Source organism: Nycticebus coucang, chromosome 10 (assembly GCF_027406575.1).
Source record: "Nycticebus coucang isolate mNycCou1 chromosome 10, mNycCou1.pri, whole genome shotgun sequence".
NCBI lineage: Eukaryota > Metazoa > Chordata > Mammalia > Primates > Lorisidae > Nycticebus > Nycticebus coucang.
Genome location: NC_069789.1, coordinates 116,028,272 through 116,052,723, shown reverse-complemented (window position 1 = coordinate 116,052,723; position 24,452 = coordinate 116,028,272). Strand labels below are relative to the sequence as shown.

Below are 24,452 nucleotides of genomic sequence, written 5' to 3'. Positions count from 1 at the left end.
CACAGCTGGACCTGAGTTCTACTCCTAGCTACACCCCTCTCAAACTATGTCCTTAAACAAGTCATTTCCCCACTAGGAACTTTGTGTTTTCTCATCTGTCAATTGGGGGTTGAAAAGCGTTAGAGAGGTTTGGATGAGATAATGTACCCAATATGGGCAAGGGCTTTATATCCAGAGACTTCATCCAATTACTGGAGTGTGAGATACAGAGAGGCCAGGAAGGTGGCACTGAGCCAACCCTGAATCCCATGTCTCCCCATCACCTCTGCCTTGACCACTTCATCATCTCTAATCTCCTGCCCCTCTTCTCAATCCATTCATGTGGAAACCAGAAGACATTATCTTTTATTTTATTTTATTTTATCTTATTTTATTTTATTTTTAGAGAGAGAATCTCACCTTGTTGCCCTCAGTAGAGTACTGTGCTATCACAGCTCACAGCAACCTCCAGCTCTTGGGCTTAGGCGATTCTCTTGCCTCAGCCTCCCAAGTAGCTGGGACTACAGGCGCCCACCCCATTGCCTCGCTATTTTTTGTTGCAGTTTGGCTGGGGCTGAGTTCACACTTGCCACCCTCTGTATATGGAACTGGCGCCCTACTCACTGAGCCACAGGTGCTGCCCCAAGCATGATCTTTTAAAATTATGTTAGATTGGTTTGGTGCCCATAGCACAGTGGTTACAGCACCAGCCACATACACCAAAGGTGGCAGGTTCGAACCCGGCCCAGGACAGCTAACCAACAATGACAACTGCAACCTGCCCTGCCACTGCTTTGCCTCACTCTAAACACCAAGCTCTACCTGCTGCAGGACCTTTTATTTTGGGTGTGCTGTGCCTCCAGATCTAGCATGGGGGGCTACTCCTTGCCATTAAGTTCTCAGCTCAATTGTCAACTCAGAGAGGACTTCCCTGACCAAGAGTCAAACCTAGCTTTCATTCCTCAGCTACTCTCCAGCACATTCCCATGTGCTATTCCTTCACAGAACTTCCTATGATCTGAAATGATTAAGTTCATTTATTTACTTATTAATTTCTCATCCATCTCTGCCCTACCCTATTCTTGAATGTAATATAGATACTTGTTTATCTTATTTGCATGATGTATGCCCTGTAGCCTGGAACATTGTAAGTGTTCAGGAAGTAGTCATTGAATAGATGAATGAATGAAACAATGGCAAAATAAGTAGAAGGGGAGTGATAGCAAAAAGAAACAAATCTAGGGACTCGGAAGAAGAGAAACAGTGAATAGCCAGACCCACAGACTCCACCTGCTTATGAAGCCAGCCTCGGATGTGCACAGGGAGGTTGGGGTCCCTTCTGAGTGCATTGCCCCTCTTTCCAAAGGCATGGACCTTGTTTACTGCCCTCGTGGGCTTCTGAAGAAAGAAAGGAGACACAGGTAAATGGGGGAGGAGGGCCTAGGGATGGGATTGGGAGGGAGTGAGGCCAAGGAGTTGGCTGAGTTTAGAGATCAGAATTGGGGGTGTTCATGGTGCAGAATTGAGAGATTCTTTTTTTCATGGGCAGAGGAAAGTGTTCAGAGGCTGTTGGGAAAGAGTTTAAGAATCACGAGCCACTCCCTCTTGGCTACCAGAACCGGAGGTGTAGTAGCACCTTTGAGATCTGAGCCAAGAATATCAGCTGGGCAGTCCCCATCCTCAGGAGAAACTTCCATGCTGAGTCCCTGGTGAATCAAAGGATGCCTCAATGCCATTGCAGTGCCATCTTTTAGCAACCAAGCCCAAGGAGAGGGGTCTTCAAATCCCTCCCCCCTGCCCAGATGAAGCTGCCTCTCCTGACACACATAGACATCCCAACTATCCATAGCCACATTGTCACAGGACACCCTTTCTTGGAGGTGATACTAACCAAGGCTGGGATTGAATCTCTGGGCTCTGAACTCGGGAAACTGTGTAAGGGAAAGGCAGAACAAGGAAATGAGTGTCATCCTTAAGCTCTTGGCTAGAGTGCTAATTTGGGACACATTATCTGGGAGCTCCATGGGGCCTTATTGTCAGAAGGGTCTTTCCTTGTGGGATTCATTAGTGAGTAGACTGGATGGATAGAGATGGGGCAGGAAGTCTCAGCCCTGGTCAAGAGCAGCCACTGCTTCTGAGAACACGAGGGGCCTCATGGCTGGGGAGTGGCCTTATCTTAGCAACCAGGGTCAGGGGAGGTTGCTACTCTGGCTTAGAATTAGGAAAATACAAGGGGTGGTGACCGAGCTGGGAGTGCCTCTGAATTCCTAGCTGTGGCTGGTGGGCAATTTGAGACCTTACTAGGTCTAGCAGATGCTGTTGCTCAGGATCCTCCTTCTTGTGTTTTTTTTTTTTTTTTTGTAGAGACAGAGTCTCACTTTATGGCCCTCGGTAGAGTGCCGTGGCCTCACACAGCTCACGGTAACCTCCAACTCCTGGGCTTAAGCGATTCTCTTGCCTCAGCCTCCCGAGTAGCTGGGACTACAGCCGCCCACCACAACGCCCAGCTATTTTTTTGGCTGCAGTTTGGCCGGGGCCAGGTTTGAACCTGCCACCCTCGATATATGGGGCCGGTGCCTTACCGATTGAGCCACAGGCGCCGCCCTGTGTTTTTTCTTTGTTTGAGACAGGATCTCATTCTGTTCCCCAGGCTAGAGTGCAGTGGCATCATCATAGCTCACAGTAACCTCAAACTCCTGGGCTCAAGCGATCCTCCTGCCTCAGGCTCTTGAGTAGCCGGGACTAGAGGCATGAGCCACTACACTCAGGTAGGTTGTTTTTCTATTTTTAGTAAAGATAGGGGTCTCAATATTGCCCAGGTTGGTCTTGAACTTCCGGCCTCAAGTAATCCTCCTACCTCACCTTCTCCAAAGTGTTAGGATCACATGCATGAGCCACTGCACCCAACCAAGATCTTTATTCCTTTTTTTCTTTGTAGAGACAGAGTCTCACTTTATGGCCCTCGGTAGAGTGCCGTGGCATCACACAGCTCACAGGAACCTCCAACTCCTGGGCTTAAGCGATTCTCTTGCCTCAGCCTCCCGAGTAGCTGGGACTACAGGCGCCTGCCACAACGCCCGGCTATTTTTTGGTTGCAGTTTGGCCGGGGCCGGGTTTGAACCCTCCACCCTCGGTATATGGGGCCAGCGCCCCACCTACTGAGCCACAGGCACCGCCCAAGATCTTTATTCTTAACAATCAGAACCCCTGGGGTGGCCCGGAACCCAGGGCTAAGAAACAAGGGATGGGTGGCCCAGAGCCCTGCCTTCCTCCCCATTCCCACCGGGAAGCCCGAACCTTGGTGCTCAGGCTGCTGAGTGAGGAGATGGTGGAGGCACTGCTGGCCAGGCTGAGGCTGCTCCGAGGTCTGCTCTCCTCCATTGAGGGCTTGGGGGGAGAAAGAAAAGGGCTGTGTCTCTGTAGCTGACCCAGCTCGGGACAAAGATGGGGTCAGAGGCTCAGTGGTCGGAGGAGGCTGAGGAGAAAGAGCCTGTTGTTTGGGGGCTGGAGGGCTGGGAAGGCCATGGCCCCAGGACCGCATACCAAGAGCGATGCCAAGAGAGGTAGGCGGCCCTGGCAGCTGCGGGAGGAGGCAGCTATTTGTAGCACAGGCTACAGAATAGGGGCTTCTTTATTCCTGGCTACTGTACTCTGCCTAGGAATTTGACCCTCTTTGTGTTTAGAGATACCCCCATTCCCTGGCTCCTTCTGGCTGCCCCAGGCTACGTGTCTCCTGCCCTCCCACACGAACCCCCAAACCATCCATGCCAACTCCCCAAGCCAAGCCTGAGGAATGTGCACCCAGGCTGTCCCTCCCAACCCAGTCAGGGAACTTACCCAGCTCTTGGGTTCCAAGGACAGGGGGCAAGAGGATAGTCTCCTACCTCCTTAGGTGCTGTCTCTCATACTTCTCCGTCTCTTCTTACCAGGTCACTGAACCCTCTCTGTTTGTCTCTTTCTTGTTTCTAATGCTCACACTCTCCCTATCTTTCTTTTAGACTGTCTTTCTCCCAGCCTCACATTCTGTCTCCCTCTCTTCAATCTCTGTCTTCCAGTCTCTCCTTCACTCATACTCTCCCTCCGTCACTGTCTCTCCCAGTCTTTGTTTCTGTCCAATTCTTTCTTTTTCTCTAGGACTCTCAGAGTCCTCCCTAAGTCTCTATCTCATTCTTTCCCTGTCTTGCCCTGTCTCTCTCCCTCACATTCAATCTCTTCCTCTTTCTCTCTCTCTGGCCCTCCACGTCTGCCGTTTCCTCCCCTCTCTTTTGGATTTTCTTTCTTTCTCTCTTCCTTCCTCTCCCAGTTTCTCTTTCCTCTATGCTGGGCTTTCCCTCCCTCTGCCAGCCGCCCACGCTGCTGTCTCCCCTCCCAATCCGGGCTGTCCCCGCCCCTTTTGGCCTCCCCACCACAGCCTGACCCCTGGCTTTGCTGCCCCCACAGCTAAGGGGAGGGGCTGGGCCCCCATCACCCCAACTCCCGGATCCTCTAAGAATTGAGGATAGGACTTCTCACTATTGGGAGAGTAGGAGTTAAGGCCTGGACTCCAGTGCCCCCATGGGTTTGTTGTGGTCAGGGCCGAGGCCAAGAGGGCCGCGGGTCTTGCAAGAAATGAAGGCTCAGACTGCCAAAGCCCTGGAAGGACTGAGTTAGAGACCAGACTCTTGGGTGCCTAAGAAGCGAGCTAGGAGTCAGGACATCTGAGTTGTAAGTAGTGGAAAGACTTGCAAGTATGGCTTTGATTTAATGGGGCTGGAGATTGTTTGTCCAGCTCTCCCAGAAAGAAGGGGGTGGTCCTAGATTCCTGGATTCTGGCAAGGGCAGAGTCAAGTGGCAAGTTTGAAATCTCCACCTCAGGGGGCGGTGCCTGTGGCTCAGTGAGTAGGGCACCGGCCCCATATGCCGAGGGTGGCGGGTTCAAACCCAGCCCCGGCCAAACTGCAACAAAAAAATAGCCGGGCGTTGTGGCGGGCACCTGTAGTCCCAGCTGCTCGGGAGGCTGAGGCAAGAGAATCGCGTAAGCCCAAGAGTTAGAGGTTGCTGTGAGTCCTGTGATGCCACGGCACTCTACCCGAGGGCGGTACAGTGAGACTCTGTCTCTACAAAAAAAAAAAAAAAAAGAAATCTCCACCTCAGGCTTGGCGCCTGTAGTTCAGTGGCGAGGGCGCCAGCCACACAGTGTGGCTGGCGGGTTTGAACCCGGCTCTGGCCTGCCAAACAGCAATGACAACTACGACGACGACAACAACAAAAAATAGCTGGGTGTTGTGGCAGGCACCAGTAGTCCCAGCTACTCAGAAGGCTGACACAGAGAATCGCTTGAGCCCAATAATTTGAGGTTGCTGTGAACAGTGACGCCCTTGCACTCTACCAAGGGCGACATAGTGAGACTCTGACTCAAAAAACAAACAAACAAATGTCCACCTCAACAGATCCAGTTGAGAATTCTGTTCTAGACTGAGGATAATCCCCTCAGGAAAGAGACATGGTTCCTGGATGTATTTTGAGAAACAAGATTATGCAGTAGGTAAGGGAGCTGGGGAGCTCGAACAGTGTCCAAGGGCCTGGACCTCACAGCAGAACTCCCACTCCGCCACCACTCCCATTAAGAGTGCCACCCAGGCAGAATTTCAGTTTGCATAAGCAGTGTTTTTGCATTAAGTCTGAAACTGGTGAAACCCGGTAGTGGAGACTTGTGCCTGTGAAAAGAAAAGAATATGAACTTTTGGTTTAGTAGCCCTTCACTATATATATCGTTGAAAAAAGGCAGTGAGCCAAACAAAGTGCCTGCCTGCGTAGTGCTTCTAATTTGCAGTGAATCGGGATTCTGCTGTGACTATCTTGGGCAGGTGGCTTCATTTCCAAACCTGTTTCTTCATCTGTGAAATGGGAATATTGATACCCTCCCACCCGGGGAGGAAATGGACCGGAAGCGAAGATGGGAGGACCAGGCTGGGCAGTCATCTGGCTAAATTAGGGCTTGAAGGCATTTGACCAGAGCAGAACAAGAGAATTGGCTCTCGGGTTTAAGAGGAGGAGCGTTTGATTGACAACTCTCTAGATTTGGGGCGTGACCACGCTCGGACTTGCCGGCGTGACGTCACAAAGCCCGGAATCTCCGCGAGAAGTTCCGGTTTACTTTCGCTTCCAGACCTCGCGTTGCCGTTTCAAAACCCCGCCTCTCCTACTGACATCAGCGCGTCGACTGCCGCAGAATATAAAAGGCTTGCGGGTGCCATCTGCGTCAATTGCATCTGGTCTTTGATTACTTGTTGTTTACCTGAGAGACGCTGCACGGCCCCGCGCCTTTTTGTTGCGGTTGAGTTTGAGGCAGTCGGCGATACTTTGAGTCGCCCGGAGCCCGACGCCTGAGGGCGAGATGAACGCGCTGGCCTCCCGAGCCGTCAGGACCTGTGATTGCATCTGGCAGCCCGAGCCAGCGCTCCTGCCCCCGGGGTGACGCGCTACCCCCAGCCGGTAAATAAGAGCATATGGGTCCGCGGGGAGCCAGGGGCTACGAGGAGCCAGTTTCTTGGTCAATATTATAGGACGGGGACCAGAACTCCTGTTTCCTGAGAACCTGAACTGCTGGGTCTGGGGAGGGGTTGATGGCGCCCGGCCACTGGGGTCTGGAGGAGTGGGCTAGGGGCTGGGTTTAGGAAGAAAGGGTTGGGAGCGGGGAGTCCTGAGCCTGAAGTAAGAAGGCTCTGGGAGCCACACATTTGGGTTCTGCAATGATGGTATCATCTGGGGGGGCGGGGGGGAGGCAGTGTTCCAGAATGTTTGAGTCTTAAGGGCTGGAAGGTGATGGGGGCCTGATCTGTTAATCCTCGGGAGGATGAAAGAACTAGGAACTTTGTCCCCAAGGGAAACAAAAAACTTCTATTCTTGGTTTTGGGGACTGGAACTTCTGGGTCTGAGGACAGAGGAGGCTGGAGGCTGGGGACTCTGGATCTGAGAACGGAGAGAATGGGAGGCCCAGACTGCTGGGTATTAAGAGAGAGAGAAAGAAGGGAGCCAAGGGACAGAGATGGGAGTGGCTGGGATCATAAAGGAATTTAGGGCAGGGATTCTCACGTTGCTACTTGCGTGTTTGTGTTACTATTTGTTACTATTTTGGTTGCTATGACTCATGGTCATGCCCACATTCTATACTCTAAATGACTCCTAAACTTTATTTCCTTTTGTCCCCTCATCTTTTTTTAGCCCAGATAGATGGCCCCAGGCCAAGTGCCCCAGCAGGCCACCCCTTGGAGGGATAGCCACATCTTCCTCCTGTCCCCACTTATGGGCTTCCTTAGCCGGGCCTGGAGCCGCTTGAGGGGCCCAGGACCTCCAGAGCCATGGCTGGTGGAAGGAGTAATAGAAGTAGGTCAGACAGAAGCTGGCCTGGGGGGAGAAGCTAGGGCTCCCCCTGCAACCTACCATGCCCTCTGGGGCAAGCATTCTCAAGGGGAGGGCAAAGACAGTGGAGCCTGTGAAGAGGTTGAAGAAGCAGCCAACCTGAAAACCAGCTACTCCCTTCTTGCAGCCTGGGGACTTTCAGATGATGACAATGAAGAGGATAGTGAGGAGGAAGCAACCAGTGCCTCTAAAGAGCAGGGAAGTGAATTTCCAGATGGCCAGCCTTCTACTCTGTCCCCCAACCTTCTGATAAGAACCCTGCAAGGTTCTGATAAGAACCCTGGGAAGGAGAAAACTGAAGAAGAGGGAGTTGCTGTAGATGAGGGAGTGTCCAAATTCTCTTATCCCTCCTCACACTGGGAGTGTTTTCCAGTGGTGGAGGGGAAAGAAGATGGAGAAGCTGTGAAAAATGAAGCTCCCAGAACCTCCCTCTTGTGTCCAGAACCCAAGCTCAGCACTTGGGTGTACTGCCCAGGGGAGGAAGAGGATCAAGCCACGGAGGAAAGAAGAAGAACAGAAAGTAAAAAAGCCGGGAAGACGTCCATATCCTCCTCACCTTCAAGCTCTAATCCTAAGGCCTCAGAATATTGTTTGGGAAAAGAGTGTGAGGAGAAGGATGAAAAGGCACTCAAAGCAGCAAGTGACCCAGAGCCACACTCCTCGGTCCCACCCCAGAGATCCCTGCTCAAGTCCTGGGAATATCACCATGGAAAGTACAGAGAAGACGAAGGTGAGGATAATGTGGGGGCAGCTGAGAAAGAGAGAGGAGCTGAATGTCCTTCTGTTTCCCCACCAAGTGTCTCTTTGGTGGCCTGGGCATATCAGACTGGAGAGGACACAGAGGACGAGGAAAATAAGGAAGAAGACAATGATCTAGGAGAAGCTGAGGCTTCCTCTTCCATTTCCCCTACAAGTGCCTTTGTGAAAACCTGGGTATATCGGCCAGGAGAGGACACAGAGGAAGAAGATGAGGACAGTGATTCTGAATCAGCTGAGGAAGAGGGAGAAGCTGATGCTCCTTCTTCCACAAGCAGCACAGGTGCCTTCTTGAAGTTCTGGGCACATCAGACTGGAGAGGATTCGGAGGAGGAGGAAGAAGAAGACAACGATTTAGAAGCTGAGGCTTCCTCTTCTGTTTCCCATGCAAGTGCCTTCTTGAAGACCTGGGTATATCGGCCAGGAGAGGACACAGAGGAAGAAGATGAGGACAGTGATTCTGAATCAGCTGAGGAAAAGGGAGAAGCTGATGCTCCTTCCACAAGCAGTACAGGTGCTTTTTTGAAGGCCTGGGTCTGTTGGCCAAGAGACGACACGGAGGATGAAGATGAAAATGAGAGGAATGAGGATAAAAGATATGATTCAAAAGTAGCTGGGGGAGAAGGTGACTCAGACCCACATCCTTCCCTTCAGTCCCACAGTGCCCTCCTCAGGGGCTGGGTATGTCGACCTGAAGAGGAGACAGAGGAAGAGAAAGCTGCCAAAAATTGGGGAGAAGCTGAGCCCTCCCCCTTCCGAGTGGCCATCTATTTACCTGGAGAGAAGCCGCCACCTCCCTGGGCTCCTCCTAAGCTACCACTCCGGCTGCAAAGGCGGCTTAAGTTCTCAGAACCCCCAACCTGGGATCCTGACCCTGAGACACCCCTAAGGGGCAGAAAGGTAGGTGCAGAGGGCCCAGATTCTTGAGTCTTAGAGAGGAGGGGGCTGGGAACTAGAGCTCCTGGGTCTAGGGAGGAAGGGTTGGAGGTCAGGTCTCCTGGGTCCCATTGGGTTGCAGAGGGTTGCATGTGAACTCTGTTGGGAGGGCAGGGCTGTGTCTTCTGTCACGCAATCCTTCGTAAGAGGCCCCTGTGGGAGGAGGGAGCAGCTGTGGCTCAGCCCCGCCTGTACCTTCAATGAGTCAGTTAGAAAATCCTGTGACTGTTGACAGGCCGGTGACTAACCAGATAGCAGGCATTTTTGTGTAACTAATTTTTGTTTCCATTGGGATTTCTATGGTAGTGTGCATCTTATGTCTGCATCCTTATGACTTCAAACTGTGCCTGTCTGACCCCAGGTGCGCTTCTCTGAGAAGGTCACTGTCCATTTCCTGGCTGTCTGGGCAGGGCCAGCCCAGGCTGCCCGCCGGGGCCCCTGGGAGCAGTTTGCCCGGGATCGAAGTCGCTTCCAGCGCCGCATCACCCAGGCCCAGAAGGAGCTAGGCCCTTGCCTCACACCTGCTGCCCGGGCCAGAGCCTGGACACGCCTTGGGAACCCACTTCCTGCTCTGGACCCCATCCTTGCCCCTACCCAGACCTTGCCATCCTTTGTCTCTTCTGAAACCCCATCCAGGCCATGCCCTTGAGCCATGCTGTGGCCACACCTTTTCCCTCCCTTTCTTGTGTTGCTACTGCTCCTAGCCTGGACCTCAGTGGCAGGCATAGCTAAGACCAATTGTTTTGCATGTTATTTATTAACTATTTATTTTTTTAAATGTGGATTTATATAAGAAATAAAGCTTTTTGATTTCTAGTGAGCAATGTCTCCATGTGTGTCAGAATTAATAGTATACTTATGAGTCCTGGAGGAAGGTGGGGGGAGAGAGTGTAAAGGCAAGTGACTCAACAGACGATAAACTACATTTCCCATCATCCATCTCATTGCCATCTCTTGTCCTGAGACTTTGTATGAACTTAAGGACTGATGAGTTTTGTAGTTTCTTTGTCATCTGTCTAAATTTTTTTTTTTTTTTTTTTTGTGATTTTTGGCCGGGGCTGGGTTTAAACCCACCACCTCCAGCATATGGGACCAGCACCCTACTCCTTGAGCCACAGGCACCGCCCAAATGTCTGGCTTTTTTTTTGCAGTTTTTGGCCAGGGCTGGGTTTGAACCCGCCACCTCCAGGAGTGTCCTACTCCTTTGAGTCACAGGCGCCGCCCCATCTGTCTAAATTTTATTAAACTTGGAACAATTATCTCCCCAAGGAGGCTGGAGCCTTCAGTCCTTAAATCTTGAAAAAGTCAGGGTTACACTCCAGTTGAGTTTCTTTTTTTCTTTTTTAAGACAGTCTCACTATGTGGCCCTAGGTAGAGTGCCTGGTGTCACAGCTCATAGCAATCTCAAACTCTTGGGCTTTGGGCATTGCCCATACCTCAGTGGGTAGGGCACCAGCCACATACACAGAGGCTGGTAGGTTCGAACCCAGCCCGGGCCAGTTAAACAACAATGACAACTGCAACAAAAAAAAATAGCCAGGCGTTGTGGCAGGTGCCTGTAGTCCCAGCTACTTGGGAGGCTGAAGCAAGAGAATCACTAAGCCCAAGAGTTTGAGGTTGCTGTGAGCTGTGATGCCCTGGCACTCTACCCAGATGAGACTGTCTCAAAAAAAAAAAAAACTCTTGGGCTTAAGTGATTCTCTTGCCTCAGCCTCCCAAGTAGCTGGAACTACAGGCGCCTGCCACAACACTTGGCTATTTTTTTGTTGTAGTCATTGTTTGCTAGGCCCAGGCCAGGTTTGAACCCACCAGCCCCGGTGTATGTGGCTGGTGCCCTAGCTGCTGAGCTACAGGAGCCGAGCCTCCATAGAATATTAAGGCTTAATCCTAGTGGGACACAGTGGCTCATGCCTATAATCCTGGCACTTTGAAAGGTTTAGGTGGGTGGATCACTTGAGCTCGGCGGTTTGAGACTAGCCTGACCAAGAGCAAGACCCAGTGTCTACTAAAAGTAGAAAGAAGAGGGCGGCGCCTGTGGCTCAGTCGGTAAGGCGCTGGCCCCATATACCGAGGGTGGCGGGTTCAAACCCGGCCCCGGCCGAACTACAACAAAAAAATAGCTGGGCGTTGTGGCGGGCGCCTGTAGTCCCAGCTACTCGGGAGGCTGAGGCAAGAGAATCGCTTAAGCTCAGGAGTTGGAGGTTGCTGTGAGCTGTGTGAGGCCACGGCACTCTACCGAAGGCCATAAAGTGAGACTGTCTCTACAAAAAAATAAATAAATAAATAAAAGTAGAAAGAAGAAAGAAAAAAACTACCCAGTTGTGGTGGTCACAGCTCCTTGGGAGGTAAAGACAAGAGGATTGCTTGAACTTAGGAGTTTGAGGTTGCTGTGAGCTATAATGCGATAGCACTCTACCCAGGGTGACAGACTGACTCTCAAAATAAAAAGGCTCAATCCTCTATGGGCCTTTACATTCTGTTGCCCAATTTCACATTTATAAGCCTTGCATTCATTGACAATTGTGGCTAACAACTGTACAGAACTTATTGGATTGGCTCCAAAGGAGTTAAAATTTTTAAAAGAATGTTCATCAAATAAATACTACGTAAGTGTAAGCTACCAGTGTAATTATGCTCACAATCAACCATGCACACTCAATCACCCATCCAAGTTATGGGTAGTAAGATGTAAATTATCCCATAAGGAATAATGTCCAGTTCAAACTGTCCAGGAATCTGTCCAGTTCAAACAAGTGTGGGCCAACCTCATGCCCTGCCCTTCTCCAGGAGAGGTGCCCCAGCTCCAACCAAACTATCCTATTTCCCCAAAATCACCAAGCCTCCACCTTTAAGACCTTTGTATAAGTTTTGCATACTGCCTAGTGTTTCCTTCCACCCATGACTCCTCTTTTCTTTTTGTCCCATCCCCACCCCATGACTTTTTTTTTTTTTTTTTTTTTGAGAAAGTCTCACCCTGTGGCCCTGGGTAGAGTGCAGTGCAGTAGCCTCACCATGGATCACAGCAACATCAAACTCTTGGGTTTGAGCAATCCTTTTGCCTCAGCCTCCCAAGTAGCTGGGACTACAGGTGCCTGCCACAACACCTGGCTAGTTTTTCTATTTTAGAACTAGTTTTCTATTTTTTTCTTTTTAGTAGAGACAGGGTCTCGCTCTTGCTCAGGCTGGTGTCCAACTCCTGAGCTCAAGCCTCCCGCCTCAGCCTCCCAAAGTGGTAGGATCATAGGCGTGAGCCACCGCACCTGGCTCCCATGACTCTTATTAGCAGGTTCCTCCTTATTCTTCAGGTGTAGGATGAAAGTCACTTTTTTAGAGTTGCTCTCCTCTGATCCAACAGATTTATGGCTCAATGTACTTTTTTGAGCATTTTGCCTTCTTTGTTTTTCAAGGCCCGTCTCCCATGATCACCTGTGAACCTGGTAAGAATAGATGATGCCCACTCTCCAGGGCACTAAACTGCACACCCAGGCAGTGTCTAATAACTGTTGGCTATTAAGGTAGTGCAACAAGATGTACCTTGGGACCCTTTCTCCAAATGAGCAGGCACAGAAGCTGATGAGGGGACAGTATTTCATTGAGTTACTCACAGGCCAGCTTCCCATCTAAACTGGATAAGCAGATGGCAAAGGCTTGGAGTGGACAAAGCGGGTAGCAGAAGTCCATGGTGAAAGTGTCTGGGGCCACACGGCCGAACTGGAGCAGCAGGTACCTCGCTGAAGGGTAAGACAGGTACTAAGCCTTATTAGACTCCCTCATCTCCCTTCTTCTGTGCTTCCAATACTGCAATTTCTTTAATTTCTTTTCTTTTTTTTTTTTCTTTGAGACAGAGTCTCACTTTGTCACCCTTGGTAGAGTGCTATGGTGTCACAGCTCACAGCAACCTCAAACTCTTGGGCTTAAGCGATTCTCTTGCCTCAGCCTCCCAAGTAGCTGGGACTACAGGCGCCCACTACTACGCCAGGCTATTCTTTAGAGAGGAGGTGTCTCTCTCTGGCTCAGGCTGGTCTCAAACTCGTGACCTCAGGCAATCTACCCGCCTCAGCCTCCCAGAGTAATACAGAGATTTCTAAGAGACCGTGTGGTGGTGTGGTAATCACAAAGCTCAGAAACCCTCTGAGGGCAGTGGAAACTACAATTCCCAATAAGCTTTGCGACAGCGTAGCGTATACCCTGCCTAGAAAAACGCTCAAGTGTCTGAAAGGAGACGTAATTCTCCTCCGTTCACTCCCCCAGCCCTAGCGAACCGGTTCCCAGGAGCTCACGGTCTTCCGGATGCACGATCTGGAAGTTCTTCACTGAGGCCCGAGTGACTCGACCACTAAAATTGAGCACGTAGGCACTGCTCTCCTCGCACCACAAAGGAGTTTTGTTTTGCAGTAGGACTAACCCCTGCGTGGAGCCCCGTTGGAAGCGACTCATTAGCGACTCCTGTTCCTAGGAGATGAAAGTGGGGGCGTGGTTAACATACCACCAACCACCCTTTCTTTTCTCTCTTCTTTTTGGAGACAGAGTCTCATTTTTTTGCCCTCAATAGAGTGATCTGACGTCGCAGCTGACAGCAACCTCAAACTCTTGGGCTCAAGTGATCCTCTTGCCTCAGTTTTTCCTTTTTAGTAAAGACGGGGTCTCACTCTTGCTTAGGCTGATCTCCAACTCCTGAGCTCAAGCTGTTGGCCTGCCTGGGCCTCCCAGAGTGCTAGGATTACAGGAGTGAGCCACTGCGCCCAGCCACCAACCAGCTTTTCATCTTTGGGACACAGAATTTGTGAGTCTCTAGTCCTTACTCCTTGTGTCACAGAAGTCTGACAGAGCCCTCTAAGCTTCACACAAGACCTTAACTCACAGGTCCCCTTCTCCCCTGGGACCTAGGAGGACAGGCCCCAGCCCCTCCTCCTTCATTGACCCAGAGTTTTCTGACCTTGAGGACTCACATTTAGTGGCTGGAAAATGATTCTCTGGTTTTGGCTGTCTACTGCTGGGATAATCACAGTCATTTTCCGAGGGCCCCGCAATCCGAAAACGTTGGTCTCCTGAGAGTATTATATTCCAGTTGGCCTTGCTCCTTCTTCCCACTATCCTGCCCTCTCATCCCTAGGACACTCACATAACACACAACTCCCAGCTCCTGTCTGATCTGTGCAGTATCCTGGAAGAAATTCTTTCTGGAGGGATTCACCCCGTTGTTAAAGATGGTGAACTTGGTGCCCAAGACATTGGATCTGCTCCAGGAGGGGAGTGGATAGAATAATGATAATAAGTGTTACTCTTTGGCTGTACATTAAGTGCTTTCCCAAGTCATCTCATTGACTGTTCTCATCAATTCTCATGGTAAGAATCATATTCCCTGTATCTATGGCCTGGAACACCCTCCTGCCCACCCTGCCATTTCTTTAGTGAGCTGTGTATGTTAGCCACTTACATCAGCCTTTCAGGGACCCTCTTCTGTCTAGAGCGCAAGAACTCAACAATCCCAGGCCCCTTTTCTCCCACAAGAACTTAGAAGTCTCAGCTCCATGCTTCTCAAGAAGTCAAATGTCTTCTAGCCTCTTGCCCAGACATGAGTGCCGTGGCATAAGCCTAGTTCACAGCAACTCTCAAAGTTACACAATCCTGGCTCAGCCTCCTGAGTAGCTGGGACTACAGGTGTGCACCACAACACCCAGCTAATTTTTTCTGTTTTTGGTTGAGATGGGGTCTCACTCTTGCTCAGGCTGGTCTTGAACTCCTTTTTTTTGAGACAGAGCCTCAAGCTGTCACCCTGGGTAGAGTGCTATGGCATCCCAGCTCACAGCAACCTCCAACTCCTGGGCTTAAGTGATTCTCCTGCCTCCACCTCCCAAGCAGCTGGGACTACAGGCACCCGCCACAAGGCCTAGCTATTTTTTGGTTGCAGCCGTCATTGTTGTTTGGTGGGCCTGGCCTGGATTTGAACCCGCCAGCTCAGGTGTATGTGGCTGGCGCCTTAGCTGCTTGAGGCACAGGCGCGGAGCCTGGTCTTGAACTCTTGAGCTCAAGTGATCCTTCTGCCTTGGTCTCCTAAAATGCTAAGATAACAGGTGTGAGCCACTCTGTCCTGGCCAAGAAGACAAATGTCTTAAATGCCAGCCTGTGTACCAAAGCTTTCAGGGCTTCTACTCTCAACCACCTGGGCATACAACCTGATGAACTATAAAACCCATCAGGCCCCAGAGAAGGTGGGACTTATGCTCTGCGGCTTGCTGGGAAATGTAGTCCACTTGTCTCTGTCTGCCCCGCCTACATGCTCCTTGCTACCTGTTTCTCACCACACATCACCTGACTTTGCCCACAAAGTTGTACCCATCCCGAGATAGGTCTGTGGGGTCCACGGAGATGACGTAATTCGAGGTTTTGCTCCTTTTTCTCTTTCGCCCAGCCAGTAGGAAGTGCTGTGGATGGGAGGACAGCACATCAGAATGGATTTCTGGCATCTGGCTCCAGTTAGGAGTCTAAAGATAAGAAAACGCAATGTCCCATAACCAAAAAGCAGGTGAGGGCACAACAAGCATCCCAAGGGTTGCTGGGAGATGTGGTTCTAACTGAAGGAAGCTATTGGCTATTCTCAAGCAGAGCTTCCCATCTTAATATCTCCCCTGCATTCTTTCTGCCAATGGGTTGGGGCTGGAGTTTGGTCCACACAGGAGCAAGCCTGACTAATGAGCACAGCCTGGAGTTGGAGAATGGGGAAGAGCTTCACTTGCAACATTACAGCAAGATTTTGGTAGATCTTTCTTTCTTTCTCTTTTTTTTTTTTTTTTTTGAGACAGAGTCTTACTCTGTTGCCCTAGGATTGAGTGCCATGACATCATCATAACTCACAGCAACCTCAAACTCCCTTGAGCTCAAGTAATCGTCCTGCCTCAGCTTCCCAAGTAGCTGGGACTACTGACACCCGCCAAAATGCTCAGGTAATTTTTTCTATTTTGGGTAGAGATAAGGTCTTGCTCTTGCTTAGGCTGGTCTCAAACTTATGAGTTCAAGCAATCCGCGCATCTTAGCCTCCCAGAGTGCTAGGATTACAGGTATGAGCCACCTCGCCTGGCTAAAACTTTGGTAGGTGTTTCATCTGAGAAAAGTGGGCCTGGCTCTGTGTAGGGAAAAAGTCTCGTTCTCAGGGAGAAAGTACCCTGAGGAGAGGAGGCCACACTGAGAGGAAAGTGGCTGGGCTATGGAATGGAAAATCCATAAAGGGAAGAGGCTTGATTCCTGGGGGCAGGGCTTATCCCAGGATTCCCTGGAGCCTAATAGCAAAGAAGGCTCAATAAGGCTAGCTTGGTCTTTCTTTTGGTCCACAAAGAAAGGACCAGCAATCCACCTCCAGGAGATGTAGTAGGTGGGCTTTTGGACCCTGAGAGGGTATGGCCTGACTTTGAGAAAGACAGGCCCAACTAGAGTGCACAGGGCTTGGTTATGGGATGGGTAAGGCTAGTGCTACTGGGCTCTGTAAGGAAAGGATTCTAGTTCTGGTAAGGGCTGAACTTGACATTGCAGTTGACAGATCCTAGTTCTATAAGGTTGTGGAGCGGGGGGCCCAAATGGATTGGACCGCACCTTCCGGCCATTGCCTGCCTCCATGTAGAGATAGTAGGAGGGGAACATGGTTTTTTCTAATCCATGCTTGTCACGACTAATGCGGCACTGCAACGTGATGCCTCGGATCACTGGCTGCAACACATATGCCTCCATGTCCTCGCTTCGCTGTAAGCATGGGAAACTGGGTGCCAGGTAAGTCAAGCTGTCCACATTGCTGCTACCAATATCAACAAAGCCCTCCAGGGCCTTGGACGTCTCCTGGTTGGTTGTTGCTAGGGCATTCATCTCCGTAAACTCCAACTCCTCTTTCTTCTCTTCCAGGTCTTCCACCTAACCCATGCACCAAATTCAAAGTTGAGGGACATTCACATAAAACCAGATTAAAAATTAAAAAAAAACAAAGTTGAGGTTACAGCCCCAGCCTTACCAACTACTAAGTGGCCATGCAGTGCATGGTTACACCCTCCCCCGCCCATATTTTCAGCTTATTGTTCAAACATCTCAGTTAGCCCAGCCAGACAAGTCATCGTCTGTTTTGTTTCGTTTTGTGATAAAGTGGTTTTATTCCACCCAGAGTGCAGGTGGGCTGAGATTCCTGACTAGGGAGAAATCCACCCCATCGTCTGTTGATTGGCAAGTTCTATTCACTTTTCCTCTGCAGCCACACCCACTCCACCTACTGATTGGAGAATTCCTTTGAGAACGCTGCCCATTCGTCCAAGCAGTGTTGATTTAGTCTAGGTAATACAAGACAGCCCAGATCTACCCGAGGTGAAACTATCTACTTTCATGACCACCAATGTGAGTGCTTATTGGCTCTTCCCTGTCAATGCTCTGCTCCCCCTAAGATCATCGGCTATATTTTAATTTTATTTATTTATTGACACAGAGTCTCACTCTGTTGCCTGGGCTAGAGTGCTGTGGCATCAGCCTAGCTCACAGCAACCTCAGCCTTCTGGGTTCAAGTGAACCTCTGGCCTCAGCCTCCTGAGTAGCTGGGACTACAGGTGCCCACCATGACACCCAGCTAATATTACTATTTTTAGTAGAGATAGGGTCTCACTCAGTTTAAGCCAGTCTATAACTCCTGAGCTCAAGCAATCCTCCTGTCTCGGTCTCCCAAACAATGAGGACTACAGGCATGAGCCACCATGCCCAGTTATGAGCTACATTTTAATGGTCATGCCCACATCAATTCAAATCCCTATTTGATAAATTACACTCACACAGAGCTTCTGCTAGCCCAATCACAACAGGCTTGCAGGTGGTTCTGTACACCACGAAAAGACAATCTCTGTCTGGGCTGCAGAATTTTAGTCCCACTCCACCCACCCCAACCCCCGAGGTCCTAGGCTGGCCCTATTCTTCCTACATTCTGACTAGGTGTGCCTCCTTCCACCTGATGGGAGTTTCCAGGTCCCAGGTCACCATCCATTCCAGGGTTTGGTTCCAGGTAGGGCACCTCACATTCATCTGCAACATCCTGGGATTTATTCTCCTCCTCCACACTGGCCCCTGAGTAGTAGAAGAAGACCGGAACAGAGCTCAAGACACCTGGGTCACAGGGGTTTGGGACAAAATTGACAAAGTTATCAGTGCTAGCTAGGGAAGGCTAGAACTCAGTCCCAAATCGTTACTCAGTGCCCTCACCTGCCAGATCCTCCTTCTCCCCAAATGCATGGGAGTCTACAAGGGGTGAGGAGTTTCTGACTTCCTTGGGCCTAAAAACAGGGAGGGGTTAGTTTGCCTTTTTCTTTGTCTCATAGACAGCAAAGAAGAGACTAGGGAACTAAGAAGGGGGAGGTGGAATTTGGAGTGATTAAGAATTCTGTCACTGGGTGGCGCCTGTGGCTCAGTGAGTAGGGCGCCAGCCCCATATGCCGAGGGTGGCGGATTCAAACCCAGCCCCAGCCAAACTGCAACCAAAAAATAGCCGGGCATTGTGGTGGGTGCCTGTCCCAGCTGCTCGGGAGGCTGAGGCAAGAGAATGGCGTAAGCCCAAGAGTTAGAGGTTGCTGTGAGCCGTGTGACGTCATGGCACTCTACCCAAGGGCGGTACAGTGAGACTCTGTCTCTACAAAAAAAAAATAAATTAATTAAAAAAAAAAAAAAAAGAAGGGCAGCGCCTGTGGCTCAGGGAGTAGGGCGCCAGTCCCATATGTCAGAGGTGGCGGGTTCAAACCCAGCCCCGGCCAAAAAACCACACACACACACACACACACACACACACACACAAAAAAAAGAATTCTGTCATTGAAATCATTAGCCAGGTCATGAGAATAAAAAAAATTTTTACCATAATGGAATTTTAAAGAGAATAAAAAGGAATAAAGTACTGGTAATTCATGGATGAACCTTTAAAAACTTGCTAAGTAGGGCAGCGCCTGTGGCTCAAGGAGTAGGGCGCCGGCCCCATATACCGGGGGTGGCAAGTTTGAGCCTGGCCCCAGCCAAAACTGAAAAAAAAAAAAAAAAAAAAAACTTGCTAAGTGACAGGTGTGGTGGCTCACACCTGTAATCCTAACACTCTGGGAGGCTGAGGCAGTGGATTGCTTGAGCTCATGAGTTTGAGATCAGCCTGAGCAAAAACCTGTTCTCTACTAAAAAAAAGAAAAAACTGAGGCAAGAGGATCACTTGAGTCTAAGAGTTGGAGGTTGCTGTGAGCTATGATAATGCCATAGCACTCTACCCAGGGCAACAGCTTGAGATTCTGTTTTACACACACACACACACACACACACACACAAAAAAAAACTTGCTAAGTTGGGCAGCGCCTCTGACTCAAAGGAGTGGGGCACCGACCCCATATGCCAGAGGTGGGTTTGAACCCAGCCCCAGCCAAAAACTGCAAAAACAAAACAAAACAAAACCAAAAAAATTTGCTAAGTGAAAGAAGCCAAACTCAAAAGACCAAATATTGTATGAGTCCATTCATAGGAAAAGTCCAGAATAGGTGAATCTAGAAAGACATAACTTAGATTAGTGGTTGCCAGGGTATAGGGGCAGGGAGAATAGAAAGGAGGCAACAGCTAAATGATTCAGGGTTTCTTTTGGGGGAGGCAAAAATGTTCTAAAATTGTGGTGATAGTCACACAATTCTATTAATACAGGCCTGATCAACCATCCACTGACCAAAAATATTTGGGAGAGAATCATTTAAAAAATAATAAGACAGGCTGGGCACCCGTAGCTCAGTGGTTAGGGCACTGACCACATGCTCTGGGGCTGGTGGGTTCAAACCTGGCCAGACCTGCTAAAAAAAAAAAAACAAAAAGAAAAAAATAGCAGGTACCAGTAGTCCTGGTACTAAAAAAATAGTAGTCCCAGCTACTTGGGAGGCTGAGGCAAGAGAATCACTTGAGCCCAAGAGTTTGAAGTTACTGTTAGCAATGATGCCATGGCCCTCTACTGAGGGTGACAAAATGAGACTCTATCTCCACACTTGATTTTAGCCAAAAGGCCAAGAAGCGATGTGAGACTCTATCTCAATAAAAAATAAAAAAAGACTATATAAAATAATACAGATTTAAAAAAACATTGCATTATTGATTGTTGGAATAAGAAAAAAATTGAGTATAACAACCATTTACATTGCATTAGGTATCATAAGGAATCTAGAAATGGTTTATATTTTTAGAGAAGGGGGTCTCACTATGTGGCCCAGGCTGGAGTGGAGTGGCCTGATCACAGCTCACTTCAAACTTCAAATTCTGGGTTCAAGTGATCCTCTCTGCCTCAGCCTCCTCCTGCCTGAGTCACTGGGACTACAGAACCAAGCCACTGCACCTGGCAAGCGATGATTGAAAGTATATGGGAGTAGGTGAATAGGTTATAAGCAAACGCTATGCTATTTTACATCATGGGTTTGAGCATCTGAGGATTTTGGTATCTGCAAAGGTTAAGACCCATGGCATTGTAAACTTTAAATGAGTAAATTATATATGTGAATTATAATTAAATAAAGTTATTACCATTAAAAGGGGAAGGTTTGTGGCATGGACAAGGGGACCAGCTTTCACCCTGAATTCCCCCAAAATCACCAGGTCCTTGGTTGGCAGACCAACCCCTGCGTCGAGTTCCCCGAGGCTCTTTTTCAGGTGGAGGAGAGATGAAAACATCCTCCACCCAGACTTCCTCCAACTCCGAATCAGAACTGTCTACAAGCCAGGATAAGGAGAGGGACTGGAGAACAGGAGTCCTAAACACTGGAGAAGGAAAGAGGGAGGAGACTCAGATCCTAGAGTGTTGCAGCAGGGGGCAGCTCAAGACCTGAAATCTCTCCTGTGAGGAAGGAGGACTCTTAAGTCCTTTGGAAAGCAAAGATTGAGGTCCCAAATTCCTGGGTTCTGGTGGGAGCAGTTCTGGGATATAAGCACTCCAAGGACTCAAGATACCTGCTTCTGTCGGCAACATCAGGCGGCCGTGCTCACCGCAGCCATCTCCACCACAGCTCACGGTACCCAGGACACTGTGGGCACCACAACGCAGATGTGCCTCTGGCACGTTCTTCTGGAGGAAAGGGTTCCCAAGGCCTGGGAGAAGGTGTGTGAATCCCATTAAAACAAATTCTGGTCCTCCATGAAGGAGATCCTCCCTCTCACTGCATTCCCAGATGTCATCCTTAATTCACTGACCCACACCCCCAAGACTCACCCCAAATCCAATTCCCATTCTAAAGCTCTGCCACCAAGGTTGTTTTTTTTTTTTTCTCTCACTATATTGCTCAGCTGGTCTCCAACTCCTAGGCTGAAATGATCGTCCCACTTCAGCCTCCAGAGTACCTGCGATTCCAGGTGTGTGCCACGGATCCAGGACCTTCTCCCGTTAAATTGTCGTGGAATATTTTTTAAAGGAGTCTCTCAAAGAGCACACCACCAGACAAGTCGAATTTTTTCTTTTTCTTCTTCTTTTTTTTTTTTTTTTTTAGGAGTCTCACTTTATCACGCTGGGTAGAGTGCTGTGGCGTTACAGCTCACAGCAACCTCCAGCTCCTGGGCTTAAGCAATTTTCTTGCCTCAGCCTCCGGAGTAGTTGGGACTACAGGCGCTGGCCACAATGCCAGGCTAGTTTTTTTGTTGCTGTTTGGCACGACTGGGTTCGAATCTGCCACCCTTACCCACTGAGCCACAGGCGCTGCCCGATTGATTTTTTTTTTTCTTTTTTGAGACAGAGTCTGAAGCCATCCTTGGTAGAGTACCGTAGCATCACAGCTCACAGCAACCTCCAACTCTTGGGCTTAAGCGATTCTCTTGCCTCAGCCTCCCAAGTAGCTGGGACTACAGGCGCCCACCACAACGCCCAGCTATTTTTTGTTTAACTTGGCCCGGGCCAGGTTCAAACCCACCACCGTCTGTATATGTGATTGGCTTCATAACCACTGTGCTATGATCGCCAAGCCTTTATTTTTAAAATGTATTTAATTTTATTATTAAAAAAATTTTTTTGAGACAGAATCTCGGTTTGTCGCCGTCGGTAGAGTGCTCTGGCGTCATAGCTCACAGCAACCTCAAAGTCTTAGGCTCAAGTGATTCTCTTGCCTCAGCTTCCCAAGTAGCTGGGCCTACAGGTGCCCGCCACAACGACTGGCTACTTTTAGAGACCGGGTGTTACTCTTGCTCAGGCTGGTCTCTAACCCAGGAGCTCAGGCAGTAGGCCAAATCAGCCTCCCTGAGTGCCAGGATTACAGGCGTGAGCCACCGCGCACAGCCCTGTTGTGGGATTTTAACAATCCCGAGCCATCCTCTTCTCCATCACTCAAGCCCCGCCCCGGCTCTCTCTGGCCTGGCCCCCGGACCCCCTAGACCCTGCCTCCGCAACATCTGGGCGGACTCCAGATCTCCCAGGTTCCACCTCCGAGCTCCGCCAAGTCTGATCACAGATTTTCTCCGGCCCCGCCTCCCCGGTCTCCAAATTCAGCACTCTCACCAGCCCCGCCCCTGAACCCGCACAGGTCCACGGCCCCCACCCTCAAACTCTTCAAGGGTTCGACCAGGGTCAGCCCCATCTACTACCAAGTCCCCGCCCCAGGGCTTCACTACGTTCCAACCCTCTGACTCCACTAGGCCTCATCCTCCCGCTCCCACAGACCGCGCTCCAGACCCACGACCCCGAAGGGCCCTGGGAGCCTTTGCTGACCGCTGTCACCCAGAAGGCACTTCTCCGGCCGCTGCAGTCGCCGGAGCCTCAGGGAAGCATCAGGATTGGCCTGAACCATGAGAGGTTCTTGGCGCTTCCGTCGTTGCTTCTTCTCAAACAGCCGCCTCTGTGGGAGCCGGAGAAGTGGGGTGTAGGAACCAAGACCCAGAAGGGAAGACACGAGTGAGGTGGGGCGTGGAGCAAAACCCTGCATAGGTGGGAGTTCATGAACCCATTTCTCCACTGGGTCCTGGGTGTTTAGGCCCCCAGTCTGTCAGCTCCTCCTCCCTCAGATCCAAGAGTCTCTGCATCCAACTCCCTCCTTCCCCAGGACCTAAGAGTCCTGCTCTCTACAACTCTTGTTCTTTAGAAATTCTGGAGTCTCATCACCAGCGTTTATTTGCTTCTTTAAATCCTGATGTGTTATTTTCTCATTTCCTGACTGAAGAACTTGAGGTCCAGAAAATGCCAGGAGGGACTGGGAATCCCAGAGCAAGGCCCAGGGATGGGGCTTCTGGGGGAGGTCTAGAAGATAGAAGGGGGGTGGGGGGTGGGGCAAGATTCCCACGCATAGTACCTGCTGATCCAGCTTCTGCAGCCTCATGGCAGCAAGCTCATCCACCAAGATCCTGAGAGAGATGCAGGCATATGGTGACAGCCAGCACTGGTTGCCCAAGAATCCCTCCTTTCACCCTCCTTTCCCCTGTCCAACTTGGGTTCTGAGCTCATGAGAAGTGATAGAAAATGCAGAACCCGAGCCTGCCCCATCTATTGTGCAGCTCTTTCAGCACCAGACCATCCAGAAGCCAGGAATCAGAGATGACAGGGCTCTCCTGTCTCAGGACTCGGGAGTTGGGGCCCCCAGACCCTCCTCATTCAGTGTTAACCCTAGCCCCCTCTCCTTAGGACACAGGAGTTCAGGTCCCCTATCCTTTCCACAAAGTTGATGGTGCTGAACCTGCAAACAGGGTTATGAGACCAGAGCTGAGTGCCTGGGGGCATAATCAAGTTTAAGTACCCCCTTCCACCTCCACGCCCCACCCCTGTGCATCTGTTTCCCCACTCACTCTGTCTTCCATCTGTCATTCTCCTGAGACATTCTGGAGAAGCAAAAACCAGGAGTCAGGATCCAGAACCAACATCCCAATGGACTCACCTGACCCTAAGCTTTACATTTTCTTCTGGACCCAGGTTAACCTAAATCCCAACATCCACTCCTGTTGGGGCTCAATAGCCTGTTTCCAGTTTTCCTCATTACCAGGCCCAGAAGCTCAGTTCTCCGTCTCCCAGATACCTAACTCTCTGGCAACAGAACTCAAAACTGTGGCCCCAAATACCCAATCCCAGCGCCCACCTGCTTGAGATCCTGGAGACTCCTTTTTCTCTGTGCCTTGTGCCCTGGAGAGGCTGCTCACATTGACGCCTCTGGGCCTTGCCTCTCTGGCCAATCTCCAACCATACTTTACCCCTCCTTTGAAAACTGGGACCTAATCTCTGGGTCTCTAGCAAATAGGGGGAAAAAAAGAGGGCTTGGAGGGAGGGGGATTCCTAATGGGACCTGCCCTAGTCCCCTCCCTCCTGGCCCCCAAGCTCCACTTCCAACAAAGCAATGACTTCTGGCCGGCTGCAGCCAGGCAACCCTGCTCCGGGGATTCTGAATTGGAGTGACACGTGG

The 24,452-nt window shown here is 50.2% G+C and overlaps 3 protein-coding genes across 8 annotated transcripts in view; 1 reads left to right on the top strand and 2 right to left on the bottom strand.

Moving 5' to 3' along the window:
* PLEKHA4 (pleckstrin homology domain containing A4) overlaps positions 1 to 4,297 on the bottom strand; it is a 33,373-nt gene extending 29,076 nt beyond the window's left edge. For 4 of the 6 annotated variants that reach the window (XM_053606435.1, XM_053606438.1, XM_053606439.1 and 1 more), the window contains exons 1-3: positions 3,864 to 4,297; positions 3,277 to 3,366; positions 1,270 to 1,377 (exon numbers count right to left, since the gene is read on the bottom strand). In XM_053606435.1, coding sequence (XP_053462410.1) covers positions 1,270 to 1,377; positions 3,277 to 3,360 — 192 coding nt within the window. In that variant the 5' untranslated portion in view covers positions 3,361 to 3,366; positions 3,864 to 4,297. Of the gene's footprint in view, positions 1 to 1,269; positions 1,378 to 3,276; positions 3,367 to 3,816 lie in introns of those variants that run through there. The other 2 variants (XM_053606436.1, XM_053606441.1) reach the window with 2 other exon arrangements.
* Positions 4,298 to 6,201: 1,904 nt separating this feature from the next.
* On the top strand, positions 6,202 to 9,850 carry PPP1R15A (protein phosphatase 1 regulatory subunit 15A). The gene is made up of 3 exons (XM_053606442.1): positions 6,202 to 6,453; positions 7,183 to 9,036; positions 9,434 to 9,850. The coding sequence occupies exons 2-3, from the start codon at positions 7,192 to 7,194 to the stop codon at positions 9,719 to 9,721; spliced, it is 2,133 nt and encodes a 710-aa protein (XP_053462417.1). The 5' UTR covers positions 6,202 to 6,453; positions 7,183 to 7,191; the 3' UTR covers positions 9,722 to 9,850.
* A 2,819-nt stretch (positions 9,851 to 12,669) lies between these two features.
* TULP2 (TUB like protein 2) lies at positions 12,670 to 24,370 on the bottom strand. Its single transcript, XM_053606495.1, has 13 exons — positions 24,132 to 24,370; positions 23,845 to 23,877; positions 23,355 to 23,406; positions 22,778 to 22,904; positions 21,037 to 21,174; positions 20,683 to 20,799; positions 18,041 to 18,156; positions 16,660 to 16,971; positions 15,385 to 15,497; positions 14,195 to 14,309; positions 14,022 to 14,120; positions 13,353 to 13,524; positions 12,670 to 12,803 (listed from the first exon to the last, which is right to left on the bottom strand). The coding sequence occupies exons 2-13, from the start codon at positions 23,874 to 23,876 to the stop codon at positions 12,670 to 12,672; spliced, it is 1,527 nt and encodes a 508-aa protein (XP_053462470.1). The 5' UTR covers position 23,877; positions 24,132 to 24,370.
* Between the last annotated feature and the right edge of the window lie 82 nt (positions 24,371 to 24,452).